At 42.7% G+C, this 23,403-nt stretch overlaps 4 protein-coding genes across 7 annotated transcripts in view; 1 reads left to right on the forward strand and 3 right to left on the reverse strand.

Annotated features, from left to right (window-relative positions):
• Window positions 1–2,159: 2,159 nt before the first annotated feature.
• On the reverse strand, window positions 2,160–10,533 carry znf687a (zinc finger protein 687a). 2 transcript variants are annotated; one of them, XM_019892159.1, is made up of 12 exons: window positions 10,135–10,533; window positions 9,898–9,999; window positions 7,526–9,142; window positions 6,608–6,857; window positions 6,120–6,286; window positions 5,860–6,044; window positions 5,114–5,290; window positions 4,872–5,034; window positions 4,574–4,795; window positions 4,305–4,414; window positions 3,919–4,012; window positions 2,160–3,101 (listed from the first exon to the last, which is right to left on the reverse strand). In XM_019892159.1, exons 3-12 carry the CDS (start codon window positions 9,128–9,130, stop codon window positions 2,508–2,510), a joined length of 3,567 nt encoding a protein of 1,188 aa, XP_019747718.1. In that variant the 5' UTR covers window positions 9,131–9,142; window positions 9,898–9,999; window positions 10,135–10,533; the 3' UTR covers window positions 2,160–2,507. The 2 variants fall into 2 exon arrangements, with proteins under 2 accessions (XP_019747718.1, XP_019747717.1); XM_019892158.1 differs by lacking the exon at window positions 9,898–9,999 and having other exon boundaries at window positions 10,135–10,532.
• A 291-nt stretch (window positions 10,534–10,824) lies between these two features.
• Window positions 10,825–14,660, reverse strand: LOC109529021 (26S proteasome non-ATPase regulatory subunit 4-like). Its single transcript, XM_019892161.1, has 10 exons — window positions 14,564–14,660; window positions 13,834–13,974; window positions 13,625–13,739; window positions 12,862–12,948; window positions 12,567–12,635; window positions 12,273–12,488; window positions 11,997–12,102; window positions 11,583–11,720; window positions 11,315–11,370; window positions 10,825–11,233 (listed from the first exon to the last, which is right to left on the reverse strand). Exons 1-10 carry the CDS (start codon window positions 14,587–14,589, stop codon window positions 11,063–11,065), a joined length of 1,125 nt encoding a protein of 374 aa, XP_019747720.1. The 5' UTR covers window positions 14,590–14,660; the 3' UTR covers window positions 10,825–11,062.
• Window positions 14,661–16,435: 1,775 nt separating this feature from the next.
• Window positions 16,436–23,403, forward strand: part of LOC109529006 (C-reactive protein-like) — an 8,378-nt gene continuing 1,410 nt past the window's right edge. Inside the window, exons 1-4 of one of the 3 annotated variants that reach the window (XM_019892129.1) lie at window positions 16,436–16,534; window positions 16,670–16,727; window positions 17,049–17,151; window positions 17,739–18,266. In XM_019892129.1, coding sequence (XP_019747688.1) covers window positions 16,490–16,534; window positions 16,670–16,727; window positions 17,049–17,151; window positions 17,739–18,246 — 714 coding nt within the window. In that variant the 5' untranslated portion in view covers window positions 16,436–16,489 and the 3' untranslated portion in view covers window positions 18,247–18,266. Of the gene's footprint in view, window positions 16,576–16,669; window positions 16,728–17,048; window positions 17,152–17,738; window positions 18,292–23,403 lie in introns of those variants that run through there. The other 2 variants (XM_019892128.1, XM_019892130.1) reach the window with 2 other exon arrangements.
• On the reverse strand, window positions 19,215–21,919 carry LOC109529007 (C-reactive protein-like). Its single transcript, XM_019892131.1, has 4 exons — window positions 21,865–21,919; window positions 21,679–21,736; window positions 20,179–20,281; window positions 19,215–19,855 (listed from the first exon to the last, which is right to left on the reverse strand). Exons 2-4 carry the CDS (start codon window positions 21,734–21,736, stop codon window positions 19,348–19,350), a joined length of 669 nt encoding a protein of 222 aa, XP_019747690.1. The 5' UTR covers window positions 21,865–21,919; the 3' UTR covers window positions 19,215–19,347.

Raw genomic sequence — 23,403 nt, forward strand, 5'->3', positions numbered from 1 at the left:
TGTTACTACAACGAAGCTCCTGCTTTGGCTCCTGAACTTAGTTGGAAACTCCTCGCCGAGTTTGAATTCTGCGAAAACCCGAACACCAATTGGGCATTCCACCAATTGGCACCCAAAAAAGAAACCTCTACCAAACATTCTTTTAAACCTCTGCAGTTCAACAGGTAGCTTCTACTCGTGCTGACATCAAACTCCAACTGGACCGGCGACGAAGTTCTAAGCACATTGGGCACCGGTGTGGCACATTTTTATTTCGTTTTCTCCATCAACATTTGAGCATGTAAATCAAAAACCTTACTGAATCACTGATTGCTCACCTGAGACTGACTTCTCACAATCGCACACAGCTCGTTGCTTCTCAAACAATAACAGCACATTGACGGAAGTGTTTCAGACAAATACATAAAAATAAGCTCTGCTGATGGCCACCCAAGAACCGATTTTACGATCACCCGAACTCTTCTGCCGGAAGAAAGATACTCATGTACGTGTAGCTATTTTAAACCAACGGCACGATATAGCAAACATTTTAAATATGCTAATTCACAAGTCACATCATCCTTTTCAAAAGGCTTTGAGAAGGCTTTACAACTAACGCGGAACAAAAGAAGTGATAACTAATCGCTCAAATGGTACGAAATGAACTGAAGCATGCGCATGAAGTATAGTAATAGTGCAGTGATTCCCAAACACTAGTGCGTCCTGGGAAATGATAAAATTTCACTGGTTAAAAAAAGAATAAAAATAAATAAAACACTTAAAATGTGTCTTTGTTCATCTATCTATGTCAGCGACATACAGTGACAGGCAGAACAATTGAGGTCTGTGAGTAAACTAAGACGAAAATAGGATACATGTACTTTTTGTGACGTTTTGTCTGGTCGAGTGGGTTTTGAATGTAAAAAAAAAATGTGCCTCGGCTCCAAAAAGGTTGGGAAACACTGCACTAGTCAACTTTTGCAGAGAAGAAGTCAGCAGTCTACTTTGTGACTACAGTGGAACCTCCAAAGTACAGTTTGAAATTTTCCTTTTGTGAGGAATCACTCATGGCTGCTCACTACAACCAGTTTGACATCGATGATTGGGGTGCACATTGTATGGTCAGCTCTTTATTTTATTTTTCGGTGGGTAACGGTTTAAATCTAATCTGCCACATATCAAAGTGTGAGTAAATACTCAAGTCTCCTGTAAGGTTTTTCATGCAGTTACACTTGTGTGACAACTGAAAATATTTAAAGCCGATTGCTAGTTCACGCTGTCGATGTCCTGATAGAAGAGTGAGTCATTTAAGTTTTGGTTTAGTTGGTCGATTCACTTATGTTTGACACGTGTATGAGCCTTAAGAATGTTAAAATGTTCAGTAAATCATTCATTGGCAGAATAGTTCAAATGGATCTTTGACGTCTCTCGCCGTCAATAGGGGTGAAAGAGTTGACTAAAATATCGCTCGCAATCTTACGGAACGGCGACGAACGGATTGTGGTGAACTTTGAAGGATCCACCGGAAATACAAATCGACTAGCTGACACAGACCAACGGTTGGGTGTTTGCTCACTCCTAACGTAAAACATATTTGTACATGTTAGTGGAACTTTTAGATGACGACGGGCCATCTTAAAAGCAACTGTGCTGTCCTGCAACAAGCAACCAGACATTCAGGTGTTACAAAGGAAGTATTCGTTATTCAAGTCATATTCATCATCATCATCACGAGTCACAGTACAATTTCGTTGAAACTCTTTGAATGCACTCATAGTGTTTTCTGAGATTTCCTGAGGGGATTTGTGTGCGAGCGAGATAAAATTGACATACACCACAGAGCAACTCCACATTCCCTCGTGTACAGTGATTGCACGTACAGGATGAATTTGCGGTGTTGGCATTGGTTATTTCGCCTAGTCACAGATTTTGGAACTGATTGTGTTTGACATTGGAGGTTCCGCCCTGTACGATATCCTGAGTGTTACACGTAGGGGGTTAATAAGGCTTACGGGAATCATCTTTGAGTCACTGATGGCGTCGCGGTATACTCGCCTGAGTTACGTGCGGGCAGCGTGGGATTGGTTCCCATTGGGTGACGGTGTGGATGTGGGTGTGAATGGTTGTTTTTCACGATCTATGCCCTGCAACTGACTGCCGACCAGTTCAGGGTAGTCGGCCTTCCGCCCGAAGTAAAGTGGAATAGGCTCCAGCGACCCTGTTCCAGGATCAGGGGCGTTGAAAATGGATGGAAGGAATCGTTTTTGATTGTTTTACGTTGACGTGACATTAATTTGTATCTGTATCATATCTGGTTAAATTGCATACCGATGACTTTGGTGTCGGCAGTATAATCTTGCCCTCGTTTGTGACTAAATCCAAACAAAACCTGTGCTCAGGTTCGCTGGGGAAATTTTGCAGTGATCAGATTTCACAAAGGAGGTGCTATGTTTTTGGCCAAGGATGGGCTGAGCCAAAAATCCTCAATATAATAATAATAAGGCACGTTGTGAAGGTCTACTCACATCCTAGGTTGGTTTCCCCGTGTTTCTTGCATTGATAAAAGCCATGCCGTGAGTTCTGAAGTGCGTGTTGAGATCAGTGGCCCTGTCAAAGTGTTTGCTGCACACTTTACAGTTAAGCGTGTCGTCATCTTCCTGGCCGTGAGTTTGCGAGGAGGGCGATGCGGGGCAACCAAGAGAATTCTCATCAAGCTTCTTGCTGTTAACGGGAGACAACGCCCCGCCCACGATCAGGGCTTGATGTTGATCGGTGAACGCGTCTCGGACCTTGTGGGTGATAAAGAGGTGGCGTGCCAGCGACTTGCTCGAAGTGAAGCAGGCGCCACACTGAGTGCACTGCTGCCCGCCGCCCTCGACCCCGACTCGATGCTGGCTAATGTGCGCCTGGAACGTGGCCTGGTCTTCCGTGGTGAAGCCGCAGGGAGCGCAGCGGAACCCGGACTCGGGAGGAGAATAGGAGGGCGGCGCGAAGGATGATCTTAACTTTTTTGAGGGAGAGTACTCTTCGTTGTGCTCCGTCTTGGCAGCCGCTCGGCGTCTACGGCGAGTCAGCGAAGCGCCGTCATGTTCCGAGGAGCTGTCAGCCTCATCTGTGCCCCCCTGCTCAGAAGACGCCATTTTTACATTCGAAATACACTGAAGCCCACCTCATGAGGTACAACTGCTTCAAACAAGCTTAAGGAAGTCAAATTGAAACATTTTAGACTCTTTTGAAGGGCACTTCATTCAACTTGACATTTCTTACTTTGATGAAACGCCAAGATAAATTTGTCCTCGAAAACAAATAAAGGCCAATTTGTGCCTAGTGTAAACCCATAAGGTGCATAAAAAAATAGTCCCCTCATCCTTCCCACCATCATTTCCCATATAATCTTAATTATGCTAATGAGCAAAATGTTAATTACATAGCTGTCAAATCCTTTTCTAATATACAGTATATGTTTCATTGTTTACTGAAGGAGGGCGGCCCGCAAGTCCAGTGGTTAGCACATAGCAGTGCAGAGGTACCGGGTTCAATTCCAGCTCCGGCCTCCCTGTGTGGAGTTTGCATGTTCTCCCCGTGCCTGCGTGGCTTTTTTCCGGGTACTCCGGTTCCCTCCCACATTCCAAAAACATGCATGGCAGGCTGATTGAACACTCGAAATTGTCCCTTAGGTGTGAGTGTGAGCGCGAATGGTTGTTCGTCTCTGTGTGCCCTGCGATTGGTTGGCAATCGGTTCAGGGTGTCCCCCGCCTGCTGCCCGAAGGCAGCTGGCATGGACTCCAGCACCCCCGCGACCCTAGTGAGGATGAAGCGGTTCGGAAGATGAATGAATGAATGAATGAATGTTTACTGAAGAGCTTAAGGCAGGGATGGGAAAACTTGCGCTCAAGGGCCGCATTTGAGTTCTAAAACAGACAGATTGGTCAGGCGTACCTCCTGGTTCATGGCTTCCGCGCGGTGTCGAAGGTGGATGTGCTTGTCCAACATTGCTCGGCTGCTGAATGATTTCTTGCTGCCCATACAGAACCTACAAACACAAAAAATGTTCAATGTATCGATTGAGAGGAGGTCAAAGTAAAGAAATATATGTATGCATGCCAAAATAAAGTACGTACAAAATGACTTTTCTACGTCCCATAACGTAAGAAAACACTCTTTTATCCCATATAACATATTTTGGAGGGAAAAGTGGCAAATGAACACTCAAATTTGAGCTTTCAATTACTTTTGCCAAATGCAATTTTTTTTTTTTTGCATCCAGGAAAGCCTTGACATAAACGATGGCTTGTTTGTGTCTGTGGTAACAGGGCGTCACTCACTGGCAGTGGAAGCGACTTGCAAGCTTGTGTTTGTCGCGGACATGGCGTCTCAGACTGGATGCGGAGGAGAAGGAGCTTTCGCATTTGTTACAGGGAAAGTTCTTTAAGATCTAAAAGCGCACACACACACACACACACACGCGCGCGCGCGCGCACACACACACACACACACACACACACACACACACACACACACGGTGACATGAACAACAACTGCTATCAAACGAGAACCCACTAAAAAACAAAGATACATGACTTGGGTTAACAACCTTGCCATGTTGTTTAGCCATATGGCTGATGAACTCTTCCGAGTCAGTGTAGCATTCCTGGCAGTGAGCGCACTTCCACCCTGGCGTGGTGATGGTAGTCTCATCATTAACTTCCTTCTCGCCGTCTTCCCCGTCTGAACTTTCTATCTTGACCGCAGGCTGAGGACACGAAGAACCAGCCGCTGGGGTGGAGGCTAATTCTTGCTTGGATGTCTTGTGGCTCTAAAGAATAAGAAAGAAGAAATAGGGTTAAAAAGTGACCAGTGATGAATGAGTCCAATAATAAGCATGAGTATACCTTGAAATGTTCCATCAGTACACTTCTCTGAGGAAACATCTTGGTGCATTCCGGACATTTATACAAGTTAACTTTTTGAGTGGCTAAATGTGTATCGAAGTGGACGTACAGCAAGGACTTGTGCGTGAAAACTGTATCACACATCACACATTTGTAGATCAACCTGTGAGAAACAATAAACGTCGTGCTGTTAAGAGGCACATTCAGAATGGAAACGTATAAGCCGGCTGCGTGCGACGTACATGGCCTGGCCTTCGGTCAACGCAGGATGCTGGGTAGTGATGTGGCTTTGTACACTGGGTGCCGATTTGAAAGCCATGGGACAGCTGGGGCACTTGTGGAAAATGTCACAGTGGGCCTGTTGGATGTGCGTCTTCACTGAATTCAGCCCTCCAAACACCACCAGACAACTGGAGCATCTGCACAGACAAAAACAAGAGCGCGCAATCAAAGACAGACTCACTGTCAAGGCCAAACAATAACGGCAGATAGTGGAAAATTCCTCCCTCCTCCTTGCTCAGCACCTAGAGATAATAGTGTTATATTTATAAAACACAGGCTAAAGCTTCACGCAGAAAAACACCTCCCTGTTCTCTGTCCATGATGTGCCTGTCAGGTATTCACAAAGGGTGAGTTTAATTTTATTTTAGTTTTACATCACTCTGCCAGCTTCTCCTCTACTGGAGGCACTTGTGCGATGCCCCAGCAATGCCGTTCAAGAATAGATTTTTAATTGGAGGCGCCTTGTCCTTCCTGCCGCGCCGGAGCGCCAAGCAACGCTACATGCTGCACACTGCTAAGTGCAGTGTGAAAAGGTCTTTAGGGTAATGTTGTAAGGTGACTTTGAAATACTTTTTAAGTGTTTTGGGATCAATGTTTGTGGAAATATTACCGATATTTTGGGGGAGGCGCATCAATTATTCACATTTTTTTCACTTAGGTTGACTGTAAAGACTAATTGAACAGCCGGTATGGGCTGATGACATACCTGTACCCGATGCGTCGTGAAAAGTGCAAACAAGTGTGTTCCAGATGTGACTGAAAGACTTGGTGCTTGGAGGTGCCGCCGCACTCGGGGCAGACGCACGGCGGACTGCCTTGATGGATGCGCTGATGAGCTGCCGCGCTGCAGGTGTTGGGCAGCAGCATCGGAGGGGAGCATTCGGTGCATTGCTGGAGAGGAAGAAAATAAATAAAGTAGTCAGAGCTTGTGTATGCAATTCGAGAGGAAACAAAATGTAGACTCACTGTGGTTTCAGGTTGTTTGATTTCTTGGAAATGTTGGATCACCTCCTTTTTGCTGCTAAAGTGAGTCTGACATTCTGGACATTTATTACCGATGTGCTGGACAGTGTCAGATTTCTTGTTCACAGACGCTTGCTGTGGCTGCCCTTTGGCATGGAAGGTGGACTGTCCTAAAACAGATGATGACAGTGTATGCAAGGGAACCTGTTATTTCAAATACTTGTATAACCCCTTCAAAAGTATTCGTCAACATGCTTAATTTTACAATCAATTATTCCCTCAGGAAATCACAGTAAGTGAATTCATCGTTTCCAAGGTTGAACTGTTGCCATCATAAAACGCTTTTGTTTTTTTTTTTTTAAATAAAATGGTACAATTTTTTTTCCAAAGTTGTTCAGTCTGAAGGTTATTTGTATTCAGAGGTTCTGGCACAGCATCAAAAAGCAAACATATTCCAGACAACAAACAGGAGAGAAAAGCTGGACACTGACCACTGAGTTCAATCTGGTTTATCATCTGCTCCAAGGACACAGGTTTCATGACAAGGTGCGAGCACTGCATGATCAGGCCTCGCTCTTTGTGCTCCCGCGCGTGTAAAAGCAGGCTGCACTTGTTGTAGAAGGCCAGCCGCTTGGCGCAGTGGTTGCATGTCACCTCGATGCGCAGCGAACGCCGGTCGTAGTGGCGGGCCAGGCTCTGCTCCAGGGCGAAGACGTCGCCGCACTCCAAACAGCGGTAACCCTGTCAAGTGTCATGGACATGATGTGACATCAGCACTGTGGTTCACATGAGGCTAGAATATAAACAGGGTCAAATGTTAATCATGATAGGCTTACAACTGGCCACGGTGTCAATCGGGGTTCACTTTGGGCCAGGATCAAAACGGGATCCACTGTTCATCATTATAGGCTTAAAACTGGCCACCGTGTCCATCGGGGATGTTTGATTTAAATCACGACTTAAATCGAACCCAAAAATAATATGTATGTACGTCAAGCACAATAAAAATGATTTATTTCACCTTCATTTTCATTTTTTTTTTTTTAATTCGGAGAAATGGTTTATTTAAATACAGTGGTTTAGTGAAATATGAGTTGAATTTGTTCCTTGGAACCAAACACAATAAGTAAATGTCATTAACCTGTTCCAGACAATATTTGGCAAAGAAAAATAGCACTCTATAATCGCACACTCTATAAATCATACAGTTATGACATAATTAAATAGAATGTTGAGAATCAGGCCCAACTAATTCGCAACCAGCCCATTTAACCAACCAAAATTAGCTCTTTTAAATTCTGCAAAAGTGAGCAGCATTAAACATGTTGACGTGCCTTTTGTGTGTGTGTGTGTGTGTGTGTAGTGAGTTGAGTTCACTGCCACCAAGCTGTGGATTTTGTCAGAGTTACCTGAGCCGGCAAAGGAAGGCCCCACTCAGCAGGAGGCGGGGAGCTCAAGTCAGGTTTGTAGCTGGGCAGCAGGTTCTTATTGGTGAGAATCTTGTTGAAGATTTCCACCAGATTGGTCTGGCTTTTGGATACAATGGCCCCGCCGCTGGTGACTATGGAGGCAGGTCGGCTACTACACTGAGGGGAACTCTGGAGAGTCTTCTGACCCAGGCAGTGCAGGTTTATGCCACCGGGTCCAGCTGTTGAGTCGGTCATGGAGGGAAGAGGTGTCGTTTTGGCGACACTGACCACTATGGGGGAGGATTTAGGTTTGATCGTCACTGAACGTTTTTCTTTGACTGTCATTTCTGAACGAGATTGCTGGGAACCGCCCTTCTTAGATCTCGGATTATAAGCCTTTGGTGACAATTTGGAAGAATCCGGACCTTTAGAATTTGCTTTTGGACCTCTTTTAAGCGTCGTCTTCATTAAGCTCCCTGCGGGCACTTTAATTTTAACTTTGAGGGGCAACAATTCAGATGGTTCTGTTTTCGGAGACACGGTGTCAAAAGATGACTCCTCATTTACGGTTTGACCATCTCCTGCAGTCTTTCTGCTGTCATTAGGGCTGTCCTCTTGGCTTGGCTCGCTGTCCATAAGCTCCTTGTGGCTCTCCAACTCAGGGCTTTTATTGGGAAACGGGAGCCCTGTCTCACTAGGCGGTGGACTCTCAGGTGAGTCCCTCTCATCTATCACATGCTCTGGATATTTCTCATCTTGCACAGGTGCCAAATGACAGTTCTGAGGGCTCGCTGACGGTTGTGGCGATGCGAGGGAAATAGATTTCTCCTCATGCTTAATCAACGCTTCAAGGGTACATGAGGTGGCCTCAGGAGAGACACACAGCTCAGGTTGATGTCTGACGCTGTGTTTCAATTTCGGAGGCGACGGCATGACAAATTCTGGGCTTTCGTGGATCACCAGTGGGCTTCCCAAGTCTGGTTCGGAGTCGTCCTCATCCAAGTGAGAGGCATTCTTTTTGCAAACACCCCCATTGTGAGATAAAGGGGATGACGGTGCATGTGGGAGGAGGTGTGCTTCCTCCTTCTGAGGCAAGCCGGAGTGCGGAGAGGAAGGAAAAGGCAACTGAGTGGACTCCAGTTGTGGCTGGGGCTTCAAACTGGTCACATCTTCAATCATGTTCCTGACCGAATCAACCTCCATCGCATTCCCTTCGTTGTCATCGTTCAACTTCAGCAGTGAATGCTGTTGCCACGGTCCTGCGTTGGATCCTTCCTGGTCACTAGCAGCAGACCCATTAAATCTATTGGCAGTTTGGGCAGCAGTGAGATTTATCTTAACACAAGAGTCTAAAGGAGTGCTTGTAGTCTTGTCTTTTTTTCCAACATCATCTTCACAGGGTCTCACAGTGTTCATCACTATAACACTGACAGGAGGGGGGTCAGTGTGTGAGGCAAGGGAGCCTGGGTGGGATGAATTTTTTCTGTCATTAGCAGACACATCGTCCTCTTCTGGACTTGACTGTATGGCATCAATGTCGGGAATATCAAACGCCGCCAGCAAATCATCAAAGTCTGGGGTCTTCACGTCCCCCATTGCCCGCATTCAGCTTAAAACCTGCCAATGCAAAACAAGAGTTACGCAAAAGTCAACTGTTGAGGAGCTTTGTCAAATTTCCATGCACATCACAGTATGTCAAGAATATTATCATAACTGTCGACATCAAATTATGAACTCTAAAACATTTTTAAAAAGTACTGAGTCAGACTGACATTCATAAATGAAAAGGAGAAAAGTGTACATTTATTTGCTGTGGTGGCGGTCGAAATTTGTTTTCCAAGTGCAGAATGCAGATCTCACATCTGTGTGCAGGTACACTTTACACTATGGATAACATTGAGTGCTCGTGTTTAGTATGTATCAATCTTATGCTGCTTTACTCAGTCACTATTATCATGTAGAGTTTTACATTTCAAAATTTCACACCATTTCCATTTATTCAAAACACGCCAGTAAATCCTTTTAAGTCGTGGCAACTCTGACAATGAACAAATTGCATCTGTGGACAGACACTTTTAAGTACCTGTAGAAAAGATTGACAATAAAAACAACATTATTTCAGTTTGCTTTTGGTCACTGTGGAAAAGTTAATGAGTTAAAGAATGCACTTTCGGGTATTTTCCCTGCAGTAAAACATCAAAAAGGCAACATTTTGACCCAAGCCGGATATGAGGGTTAACAAAACATCCTGCCACCACTGCAGCTGGCGACACAGAAAATTATGTGGCGTTTGGTGAGTTACAATGTTGAACGTAAACTGGTAGTTGTCGGGTTAATTCAAATTAACAATTTGAACGTATAACGTAGTTTACTAGAGATGCGTTCGGCTCCAAGTGATGATTCAACAAGTGGTAGCTTCGGCTCAGAGCTCCACTTTAGCACGTTACGGCTAGCTGGCCACGCTAGCATCGGTCCTATAAAAGTCGAAAAACACTTTATGAGCGAGACAAACAGATATTGTGTCAACGTGTTGCGTTTAATGTGTGTTATATATGAATTATTTAAAGCATATAATTCGTCCAAAATCCTAATGTAACGCAGTTACCTACCAGCGAGCGTAGTCGAATCCTTACTTTCCACTCCGTCGCGCAAATAATACGTCATCACACCGCGCGACTAAAATTACCGAACTAATACGGTACTTGTGGGTTTTGCTCAAATTTAAATTTAAATACACAAGTGAGTATAGTCGTGTTACTATCTTTTCAAGGTTTACCTACTTAACTGTTTGGTCAGTGGTGGGAAGAAACGAAGTACAAATACTTGATTATTGTACTTTAGATTCTACGTATAAATTGTACTGTAGTTCTCTCAACTTTACTTGAGGATTGCATTGAATTTTCTGACACTTCATTTCCGCCCCATGTTTGAAATAGATAGCTGTGGACTCTTGACTTTGTCAAAGTAGGCACGTTACGATTGCAAGCCCAGTTACTTTTGACATACATTGCAGATATCACTTGTGACTAGTCAAAAAAAAGCTGCCATTTGTCACTCAATTCTTTCTATTCAAAATTGGCATTTCCGATTATAAAAAAAATCAGATATTTGTCACTCAATTCTTCCTATTCACGATTGGCATTTTATATATCCTCACCTTCATTTCAAGAAAAATGACATCACTTTTGCCATTAGAGATTTGTCATTGCAGATTCAGCTTCACATGTGCACCATGTGAGCAACACATCTCCAACAGAATTGTAGATATACAAACCAGTTACAAATTATACAACATAATGTGCCATTTAGGATTGTGTAAATTTATTCAACATTTGAATTGAGATGATGTATTCACAAAAGATTCAAACAAACAAATTTGTTTGGAATCTGGGGGAAAAAATAGGGGGAAGAAATAATAGAACCTTAAGGTAAAAGGTAATATTGAGACAGCAACACGAAGATGGTCGAACAAAAGCGAAACATGATCACGGTGGTGTTAACTGAGCCTATCACAAATTCCTCCCTTGATCTGCGTTATCATTTCTTTTTCTCCTCATCTTTCTTGGAATCGGGTTTAGGCCCAGTCTGCGCTGCCAGGGAGCCCATGGCGTTACGGATGGCCTCATTGTTCGGGTCAACGCCAGGAAGGTTCTCCAGGACGCTCTGAAGGAACTCTGGATCCTGCATCACGTCATAGTCTTCTTCATCCTGAACGCAGATACGATAGCAGAAGTTTTTTAATGAAATGCAAGCCAACGTTGTTAAAAAGAACAAAAAACAAACATTTACCTTGGTCTCACCAGAGTCCATGTCGGCACCAGTGTCCATATCTTCAGCACCAAACTCTACAATCGAATAGAAATGTTATGCTGACTCGGGATAAAATTATTCAGATGATAACTGGCCTCAATGCTAAATTTAGTTACATCCCAACACAACTGATGTTGACTGGGTCGTGTTTAACTTTAGAGGTTAGAGGTAACTTTAGTGCATCTGATGCACTAATGACAGCACTCAAATGACTGAAAACGATCTCTGAATATTTGGAAGTGTTCACCTGCTGCTGATCCTTGCATGGACATCTGTAGAGCATATGCAATCTGCTCGTCTTCTGTCATGCGGCTGAAATCTGGCAACGCGGGTACTGCAGATTCTGTACTTGGAACTGACATCTTTAACAAGGCGTCATCGGACTCTACGACAGAAACAAAAGACACTTGCAATTACAATTTTGAGTCTGGCTCAGCTTACATTAGGTAAGGGGCAGAATATTGCCTGTGTGCATAAAAAAGAAAGGTGGGCTTAACCTTCAAGTTTAAAACAAGCCAATAGCTCCAGTGGCAAAAATTAAACAGGTCAAGTCCACTCCCCGCAAAATTTTACATCAAATGTCCTAAAATTGACAACTTGAGTCAGATTCAAGTGTGAATCAAGTCCCCCCCACCTCTAGTTTCTGGATTTTATATTTTACCATCAACGGGGGAGGGAATGCCAGCTTCAGCAGCGGATGCCACAGTGGCTCTACGGGCTTCATCCTCTTGTCTTTGTCTTTGCTCCTCCATCGACACCCTGAGAGCCTACAAGACCACAATGAAGAACCGGGGGTAACTTTATATCAATTCAATGGGACCTCTGATATCGTCCCACTTTTTTATCTGGAGTGAAATATCTCAAAATGGCCAAAATAAGACCACAAATGATCAAAAACTCAGTGATACGATGTGACACCTTTGTGCTGTTCTCTTACCAGGGCCAACTCTGGGTCTGCACTGGGATCCACTCCAAACTCAAAGTCACTGGCACCCAAACCCAACGCGGCACCGCCTTCTCCGGCGAGGATGGGTGAGGATAGCAAAGCATCCGCCAGACTGGGTCCCGGAGGCACCGTGACCAGATGGGAGCCGCTGCCCTCTTTCCCGTTCAGCGTGTTGATGAAGACCGTCAGCTTCTCGGTGTTCATTTCCTGCCAAGAAGAACCGCAGTGAGCTCGTGTGGTACAACACACGGTTGCAAGGTTTTGCGTCAATGTTATTGCAAATACCTCTTCTCCAAAGTTGATGATATCCACGTTCACTTTTTCTTTCTTCAGGCGTTTTGCCATTTTGACCAGCTTGGAGGGGGGAGAAAACAAATCAACTTGTTATTTAGAGAGCATTAAGGCAAACAGAACACATCAAGACGTAAGGACTGCTGTATTTCAACATCTTTTAATGTAGAAAAATATTTATTGACTTTTGTTTTTATTTTACACCCATAACCCTTTTGAGGAATCATTACTTAACATGCTTACTGTTTGGAGTTGGAAAAGAACGCAACTGCAGAGGAAAACAGCTCACCTCTTTCTCGTTGTCCTCCACCGGGCTGCCAACGAAGGCAATGATACGCATCTTGTGGTTTTTGCCCTGTCTGTGCTTCAATGCTAACTGCAAAGATGAGAATCAAAACAATAAGAATGCAAACAGAAGAAAAGCATCAACTGACCGATTGAGCATGTTCCTATGGCATATGGGAAATAAAGTTAATGTGATTTTTGCTCCTGAACTTCAGTGTACAGAGTCACATTTGTGTTTGTGGCGCATTTTTTTAGTAACTCCAAAAAAATTTCTTTCTTTGAAAGTTACAAGAGCACCACAACTTTCAAATTTAGAATTAAAGTTGAAAAACGAACTGACTCAATTTAAATTCAATACTGCTTATTTTCTAATGATTGAGAGCCACATTAAAAGGATGAAAGAGCCACAGGTTGCAGACCCCATCGTGTATGGTGTAAAAATGTTGGTAATGACAAAATTAAGTAGAATGTATTATTTTTTTAAGGATGTGCATCATAATTTCTTGCTTCAACGCCCATTGACATCATGGTCCTGATGTGCGCACCTTGACCAGCAGGGGGAAAGTGATACTTACAAAATAAAAGAAAATGCACTCTTCTAGGATCAGCTTGTATTACCGGTACAGTAGTTGTTTTTCACAGAGGATAAAGAATATATGCTCATGAGTACTGTTAAATACTCATGACCTGGTACGAAATGGTGGAGCGGTGTTTGGAGACCACTGGCTTAGACGAAGCGTCAGAATGCTATAAAATGAAAAACTCACATGTGCTACCCTGATGCCAGTACAGAAGCTGATGTTTCCACGAGGCTGCACAGCATGCAGTTTTGAAAGTATCCTTCCTGTGTCTGGAGTCAGTGTCGTCAGTACTTCACAGTTGCTGCGCAGGACAACAAACACCAGGCACTTGTTTCGTTCATAATGTCATCAGTTTTAAATAAAAAGCATATTCGGTGAACTGAAATGTCGCTCACTTTGCCATGGTGATGAGGCCGACGTTGTTTTCGGGGTTGCTGCGAGTCTTGGAGTGACAAACGATATTAACTGCATCCTGCTGAGCTTGCAGCCTAGTGGGCAGAAAATCTCCATTGCGCATGTATTCACTGTTGTCCACACTGCAAACAAACAAAAGGGACATTCAAATGAAAAAGTAAATTCATGATTAGGAATGCAATATATTTTTCATTTGGTGTTTGATTGTGCCGAAAGTATGTGATACAAAATAGTCATATATTTTTAAGACACTAAATTTATAGATTTATGAGCTGAGTATGAGAAAAGTGTTTATAACTGAGACACTGATGCTCGAAAATTAATCTGAACAGAGGCTTTGACAATGGCACTAGCTTCTGTCTCGGAGCTAATATTAGCGCTTTGAAATTCTCTTTTTTGTTGCACAAACCAAAACAAATAGCGAAAAATAAGGTCCCATTGTTATCGTAAATAAATAAATACTAAGTTTGCCATCGGTAATTACATAAAATGCCAAGTCAGTGACACAAAAACATTTTTTTATCTTGCTATGCTCCGCGTTAGCGTTGGGAGAGTGACTCAGGAAAAAGTCCAAAATACAATATTTGACTCGACAGAACACGTTTAGTATCGAAATAAAACTGAAGCGGGTTGAACAATGGGTCAAATCATTTTTCTCGTGGCATAAAATAGCAATAATTGTTAAATTCAAACTCGTTTTGCCATCCTTACCAAACCATAGTACTTTCCAGCACCATCTTGAAGTCAAGTCTCTTTCATACGTCATTGTGGTGCATGACGGGTAATGTAGTTTTTGAGGTAAATGTGAGTTCGCGAAAGAAAGCACGCTTCAGCCAACTGGCGCCTGGTAGCGACAAAATCATCCCTTTTAAGGAGACCCCCAAAATGGCAGGTTTGAAATCTGTTCAAAGCAAATTACAGCAAAAAAAAAAACCAACAAAAAATGACTGCTCACTTCACTCAGGCAAGTTTCCTAAATTCCTGAAAATCCCTTGTAAAAAAGAGAACGCTGGATGTCTTCTCTTTAGCAGCTATATAGACCCATCTCAAACCTTATCTTCTTAACCAAGAATTTCAAGAAAGTGGATTTTAATCAACCCCGCAAAATCTTGAATTCAAACTGACTTTTGAATACATTTTGATGAATTCTAACCAGGTTTCCAACCTTCATCACAGTACAGAAACAGTACTTATTAAAGTACGAAATGTGGTGTTAGGTGTTTGGTCGTTGTTTGTGTGAAACACAATGAGTTGCCTTGTGTATGAAATGTGCTCTATAAATAAAGCTGCTTTGCCTTTGTTCAACCAGTAATTTTGCATTATCAAACACAGCCAGCCAACACTGTAGATTGGTCAATAAATTGTCAAAGAAAATAACACCCACACCAGCAATATAGATTTGTAAATAAAATAAGAAATAACAAATTGTGACGTAGGAGGTTTCGGCCCATCCCAGGGAAATGCTATTCCATTAGATGGCAGAAATTCATCTTCCCAGATTTCACACTGGGTAAGTAAGTTGTGAGTAAATTGAAACGAGATCATTGATTTTTATTGTCCTTTACGACTTCCATAAAAGTGGTGTGCCGTGAGATTTTTCTAAAATAAAATAGTATGCCTGAGGCTCTGTAAGATATATATGATACAATAAAATACATATTTATTTATATAAAGCTTTCACAACAGCTTCAGCTGTAACAAAGCACTTTACAGAACAGTTAACTGTTAACATATAATAACAAAATAATCTAACACAGCACATAACATAAGACACAGACCGTCATGCAATCTTAACCACTTTTCCTGCATACGCTTTTGTTGTTTGAAGCAGTTCTAGATGAAAGGGGAGAGAATCAAAGTGTCCTTTCACCAGTGGATTAGAGACGTCATGCTGAAAATGTGCACGTCTGCTGCAAGCTAAGTTTGAAAGCAAACAAGAAGCTGTCGCGTCCATTGACGAAAAAAGAGATTGACTCACATCTCCTGTCCCATGTAAATCCGCCTCAATTCCAAGCGGCAACTCAGCTTTCACTGTAGACAAGGACACACAAACACAGACATTATCTGTTTGGATAACACTGATGGCACTTAATAATGCAATCACACATGGATACATCGGTTTTAGAATAGCTCTTCCTGGAAAGGACGGGCTGACACTGATTTATAATCCATTATCTCACAAGGAGCCTTTAGCCTTTGTACTTCCGATTTGTTGTATTCAGTAGCTGCACATGGCCCAGCTTGGTTTCAAAAGAAATAAAAACTGCGACTTCGTCTACGAATTAAAAATTGGTTGATGGATTGGTTTCAGTGTGTTTAACACATTAAGGTAGAAGAATGTCAAAGCGTCTCTAGCATACTTCCGTTTTTCTGTACGTGGCCCTCGGAGGAAAAAGGTTGGATGCCGCCAGTTTAACACCTGTTATGTCATCATATAATTTTAGTTTCCTAACTTGTGATCTACATTTGCTTTTTTTTCCTGCGTCTTCCGTGTCTCCTCATGATGTCATTGTCAACCAACCAACTCTCTCGAAACCCTCACGTCTTGTCCAGGTGTGCCTCGTTTTCTCATCACTGTGTTTGTATTTAATTCTGTGTCTTCCATGCCATCCCTCTGTGACTATTGTCAATCGTCGCATGTGGCCTGTCGCAGCGAGTTCCTCAGGTTTATTTTCTGACTTGGTGAAGAACAGAGCTCTTCTCAAATTGCATGATTAAATCCAGTATGTGAAGCATTAAAAATCTTTATACATTGTAAACGATTCATGCTCAATGGTGTGGTGCAGTGATAAAATGCTGACCTTCTTTTAATTTCAGATGGAGAAACTCTTGGTTCTCATGGTGATGCTTGCATCATGTTGTGCACGCACCAAAGGTGAGTATCCATGTGGTCACGGTCACCCCAAAAAATGTTAAGCGGTTAAGATTAAAAGTGGGGTTGAAACACTGTGTTGTAAATAATACAATGTAGGATGCAATGAGCAGGGTTGTTTTGTGTTTTGTTTTGGGGTTTTTTTTGTAACAAATGCATTATTTCACTTGAGGTGTGACATTTGGGTTCATAGTCGGTCACAATGACTAGTGACTAAAGCCAAAGTGTCCGATAAGCTTCTGATCTCAGTTTGTGATGATTAAATGAACTGTGTGTCTTTCGAAATCCACTGTTGTGATGCCTTTTAATCCTTTGTTTGTGCAGATCTTTCTGGCAAAATCTTTGTGTTCCCCAAGGGGACAGCCAATGATCATGTGAAATTGATCACACCCAAAACATCCTTCAGTGCAGTGACTGTCTGTCTCAGGTAAAGGGGAATCAGCTGTGACCCTCTTGCTTTCAGTCCTCACCTTCTGAGGCAAAAGTGATTAAACACAATGACCAACCACGGTTGCTCAGCTAACACTGATCACGACACATGTATTTTATAGGGAAGTCAATAAAAAAAGCCTTTACAATATGTTCTAATGTGCCCCCCCCCACTCGTCTAAACATGGTATTCATTTAAGATTGTCTTTGTGGAATTTGAATAAATTAGAAAATTCATCTCATTTTTATTTTTTTTTTTCACCAAATGACAATGACAAACCACGGTTGCTCAGCTAACACTGATCACGACACACCTATTTTGAGTTCGGTCACGTTTGCAAGCTGAACCACGACTGGTCCATTCCTGAGTAACAGTGGTGTGATAATTCAATTAACAGCAAGTGACAAAATAGCGCTCCCATGAAGCAGGAGATAAAAACTGGGGTTTAATTCCCCTCCAAATAATTAGAGTAAATACCGGTAGAATTCCAGACTCTAAAATGAAGCTCTACTGTCAGTGTATACATTACCAGTGTTGTCTGAAGTATTTGTGCTTGATGACTTGCTTCTGGTGTGTCTACTCAGATTCCTCACAGATCTGACCAGGAACTATGTCCTCTTCTCTCTGGCCACACCGGCGCTCAGCAATGATTTAGTAATCTTCAAGCTCCAAACGAACAACATGAGAGTTCACATTCGGCAAGGCGGCACGGACTTCCTGTCGCTGTCTCTTCCTCCCAATGCCTGGCACACACTGTGCGCCACCTGGGACTCTGAAAATGGCATTGCCCGGTTGTGGATGGACGGCAAGCCCACCATCAAGAGGTTTATCCATTCAGGGCAGCCCATCACGGGAGAGCCTAGCATCATCCTCGGCCAAGAGCAGGACAAATATGGGGGGGGCTTTGATGCCTCTCAATCCTTCATTGGCATGATCTCGCGACTTCACGTGTGGGACTATGTCCTCTCTCCAAAGGAGATTCGACGCTACGAGGAAGACTCAAACTTCACCCCTGGGAACGTGCTCAACTGGAGAGCCTTAGACTATGAAATCACTGGCAGTGTTTTGGTGGAAGATGAGCTCACTTTGTAGAAGTCTGAAATTACACTTAGGTATTAAACTTGGATTTGAAGATCATGTCTTGACTTTTGAGTTTTTCTTGTTGGAAGGCAAGATGGCCTACTAGAACAGTTGAATTTGATTTTTGGGGTGAATCACTGGCCCTCATTGGGCAAGGTGCTGGTGGTGGTGGTCCCCACGTTGACTTGAACATGAAAAATATTCCACAAAATATTTTTGGAGATGAACAGGAATATGAGAAATTGTGGCTAGTGATGGCGGGATGAAGCCCCGTGAATGTATCGAGTCATTTGGGCCAATTGAATTGGAGAAACTCGGTTTTCATGGTGATGCTTGCATCTTATGCCGAAACCAAAGGTAGGTAACAGTGTGCATCACAAGCGCACACCCAAAAAAGCGTGCATAGGAAGGAAGATGGAAAAAGTGGGGTTCACTGTTCAAAGATTGGTTTGTACAATGGGCGGTCATGAGTTTGCACCAAACAAAACTTTTTTCCGAGGCGGTCATGAACGCCTCTTGAGTCGAACGGAAGAAAAGGCACGGAGATGGACAAAGACGTACCTGTATTTGTTGAGACTGTGAAACCCATTAATAAAGTGTGCGTTTTAAAAAAAACACCACAGCTCCTTTTTTCGGAGCTGCAACAAAAACTTATTTCATAAAGCAGTGACACAGTTCACTGAACCAACAGCAAGTTATAACTTTGCAAGCATGTCTTCAAGGAGCCATTGGACGGGGGGGGGGTGCAACATATGACCGTAATGACCATACACAAGGCGCATCGGATTTTAAGGCGCGCTGTGAGCTTTTAAGAAAATTGAAGACTTTTCTGTGCGCCTTATAGTGCGTAAAATATGGCACTGTATAATTAACGCGTCTCTGCATAACCCCAAATAGTTTTATTGTTCTAGTAGGCTTTTTTTCAGTCTTGCTGCAGAACCAATTGCCCTCTAGGGGAAAATATAATACACTTTCTGTCGGGATGAAATATATCTTTTACTCTTTGAACATTTTTCATGGGGAGGACGCGTCCTCTACAAAAGTTGTGAATGCAGTATTTCAACTTTTATTGAAAACGGGCAACTTTAATTCCTATGGTATAGGTAAATTCCTCTACATGACCTCTTGCTCCACCAAAATGTTGCCAACTACTTCATAGTCGAGAGCTCTCCAGTTGAACACGTTCCCAGGGGTGAAGTTTGAGTCTTCCTCGTAGCGTCGGATCTCCTGTGGCGAGAGGACGTAGTCCCACATGTGAAGTCGTGAGATCATGCCGATGAAGGACTGAGTGGCGTCAAAGCCTCCCCCATAAGAGTCTTGCTCTTGGCCCAGGACTGTGATCGGCTTGCCGTTGATGGGTTGCCCTGAATGGATAAACTTCTTGACGGTGGGTTTGCCGTCCAACCACAACTGAGAAATGCCATCTTCAGAGTCCCAGGTGGTGCACATGGTGTGCCAGTTGTTGGGAGGAAAAGACAGCGACAGGAAGTCTGCGCCGCCATTTCGAGCATGCACCTTCATAACACCGTCATTGTTTGTCTTGAAGAGCACAAAGTCGTTGCTGATCGCCGGTGTGGCCAGAGAGAAGAGGGCGTAGTTCCTGGTGAGATCTGTCTTGAATCTAAGTAAACACGCCACAGTTTAGTGGTGGTGGTGGTGAATATTTTACCTTTTTTTTAAGGAGGCTTCAAGCAATTTCTTGCCAGTCCTAGTTAAAATTTACTGTCAAACTAAATGGTCAGAAAAACAGACAGATACAATACACACGTGCATGTATTCTTTATCCTCTGCATAAAAAAATATCACTGCAGCTGAGTGTTTTTCTACTGACTACATGCATAGCTTAGAAATATTTAGCTCTTTACATTTGATTTCATTTTTCATTCTTATTCACAAACTAGTGAATGAACGCAAGCCAGAGGCCGCTGGTGATGCCGTGGTTACCTGAGACAGACGGTGACTGCACTCAAGGATGTTTTGGGTGTCATCAGTTTCACATGATCTTTGTTCGTGTCCCTCGGGAAGACAAGGACTTTGCCAGAAAGATCTGCACACATCAATAAGGATTCAGTTAAGGTGCCGGAGCGCCAATAAAAACAATCATACTAACCCAACTACCCTTTGCATTGTTAAAGTGCTTATTATCGTGATGACTGTATCGTACTTTTTCAGAATAAAAGTCATTTGGAAAAGAAAGACTGATAAAAAGGCAAACCATGATTTGTTAAAAATGTGACTTGGTGAATGTTTTCACCTGACTATTCTACCAAGATTGAATTTTTATCATGACAAAAAAAACACGTAAGTCTTAGTTCTTTTTGGACTAGGATTTTTTTTCTTAAAAAACAACAACATTATGACGTTCTCTCAAATGCTACAATCAACTTTTTAAGTAGTTTGTATGCTAGATAGGTTTAATTGACATTTGGATAAAGGGCTCTGCCTTACCCTATAAGGCAGAGGTCCCCAATTTTTTTTGCCCCACGGACCGGTTTTATGTGAGACAATATTTTCAGGGAACGGCCTTTTGAGGCCGGATAGATACAACAATATAATATGATATGACCTTTCCCCTTCCCGAAAAACTTTACAAAGACGTTTATTTTTTCATGCGGTAACCTATCACGTGACCGAGAAACGCGGATTCACCTGCGTCAAGAGCGACATAATGTAGGCTGATATAACAGAGAATCCGGTAATTTTTCAAAATAAAACATCTTTCAGGTTCCGAAATGAATAAAACGTAAGGCAATGTAAGTTATTTATTCTTTCTGTGCGGCCCGGCACCAAATGGCCCGTGGACCGGTACCGGCGGTTGGGGACCCCCTACTATAAGGGGTGCCTGCACCCAAAAAATAAAGTCTTTACATGTGGGAGTCTATCACCATCTGCAGGTGGCTGCCAACCTAACCACGGTGAAAGTGCAAGGAGAGAAAAAGCAGAGCGTGTTCCTCTTTGGCTTTGATTTTATCACCATCTGCAGGTGGCTGCCAATCTAACCACGGTGAAAGGGCAAGGAGACAAAAAAGCAGAGCGTGTTCCTCTTTGGCTTTGATTTTGTATTATCACTTTGCTGTGCCGCAATTCACGATACTTTGCTCGGCCGTAACCGTTGCATTTGGGAGATTATAACATCTCGTCTACTGAAGGGTTTAACATTTTCCTTTTCCACCCCTAATCTTAAAAAAGAAGTTTTGTTTGGTGCAAACTCATGAATTCCGATACTTTGCTCGGCAGTGACCGTTGCATGAGGGAGATTATAACATCTCGTCTACTAAATAACATTTTCCTTTTCCGCCCCTCATCTTAAAAAAGAAGTTTTGTTTGGTGCAAACTCATGACCGCCCATTGTACAAACCAATCTTTGAACAGTGAACCCCACTTTTTCCATCTTCCTTTGCACGCTTTTTTGGGTGTGTGCTTGTGACGCACACCGTTACCTACCTTGGGTTTCTGCATAACAAGATGCAAGCATCACCATGAAAACCAAGAGTTTCTCCATCTGAAATGCAATCAGTTTTGCATCACTGTACTACTCAAAGACAAAATATTTCTCCATATTGTCATCATACAAAAGCAATATCCTGAGTTTTATTTTTTTAAGCAGCGAGCGCAGTTAACTTCTATTACCTCGTCTCGACTGTGCAGCTTCGAGCAGAGAGGTGAGCTCCCTTTTACCAGTATTTATAGGGAAACTTGTTTATTTAATGACTAAGCGTTCTGTACTTCTGGACTTGAGTCAAAAGTTTTTAATTGTGCAATGTAACATGCACACTGTGGCCAAGTTATACAAAAAATGAACAGATGTCCCATCATGACCTCTGCACTCTCAGTCAAACACTGAAATGGAAAATTTTCTCTTTTGATGGACTGGAGAGACTGACGGAGGACTTTGTGGACTGGTGCCTTCAGACACACACCAGATCAACCCCAGGAAAATTAAGCAGTTGGTTGTGGATGTCGGCAGGAAACAGTCTTCACCTGCACCAATGAACATCCAGGGTACGGACATAAGAGAGGGTGACCTCCTACAAGTACCTGGGTGTTGTTCTCAACAATAAACTAGACTGGTCGAATAACACGGCACAGTTTTCCACAGCTGCGGAACTCTGCCCATCTTCCGGCTCAGGTTGAACTTGTGCTGGACAATGTCACACAGCTTGTCGGAGCCGGGAGCCGATGTGGTTGTCCGGACCTGCTGCCTTCCTCAACTTCATCTTCTCCAGTTGGTTCCTCAGCTGCGCTGTCGTGACAGACAGACAGGCAGGAAGGAGCCAGGAAGGAGGAGTCACGTCTTGTCCAGGTGTGCCTCGTTGTCTCATCACTGTGTTTGTATTTAGTTCTGTGTCTTTCACGCCATAACTCTGTGACTATTGTTCATCATCACATGTGGCCTGTCATGGCGTGTTCCTCGTGTTTATTTGCTAACTTGGTAAATAATAGAGCTCTTCTCAAATTGCATGATTAAATCCAGTATGTGAACCATGAAAAAATCTTGAGACATTGTAAACCAGGGGTGTCAAAGTCAAATGGACGGAGGGCCAGATAAAAATTTTTGCTGCAAGCCGAGGGCCGGACTGATCGAATGTTCATTGAAATTTTTAAAAATAACCACATATTGTTTATTGAACCAAATTTAATTGACTGAAAACCTAACAAATACATTCCAATACGGTCAGATAAATAAAGCAACATTTTTTTATGGCTGTGTCAGTAAACTTTAATTTTCAACAGGCACAAAAAAATTTCCTGTGTATAAAAATCCCCATAACATGAATGAAAGAAGCCGATATTATTCAAGGCACTATCACTAGTCCATATTTTCTCTTTTAGCAAAAGTAGGCTAAATTTACTTAAAAGAAAAACAAATAATAGTGCAGTAATTTTCGATCATTTACTCGAATAAAATATTTTTAAAACATAATTGGATTGAAATACAATAAAATAAAGTGCAAAAATGTATAAACCAAAAACAACACTTTCTTCAAGAAGTAACAAGCAGCGAAAGCAAATATTGTACTTTAATTTTTAAACTTGAACTGAGTAAAAACTCTTAGTATGTGATTGCACAGTATATTATAAGTAATATTCACTTCTTTGAGGCTGAGGCTGATACTCGGTGGTGTCTTAACTTTTCTACAAGTTCATCAATATTTGGGGTCAGGCTCT

The sequence above is a fragment of the Hippocampus comes genome, unplaced genomic scaffold (assembly GCF_001891065.2).
Source record: "Hippocampus comes isolate QL1 unplaced genomic scaffold, H_comes_QL1_v1.1 scaffold153, whole genome shotgun sequence".
NCBI classification, from domain to species: domain Eukaryota; kingdom Metazoa; phylum Chordata; class Actinopteri; order Syngnathiformes; family Syngnathidae; genus Hippocampus; species Hippocampus comes.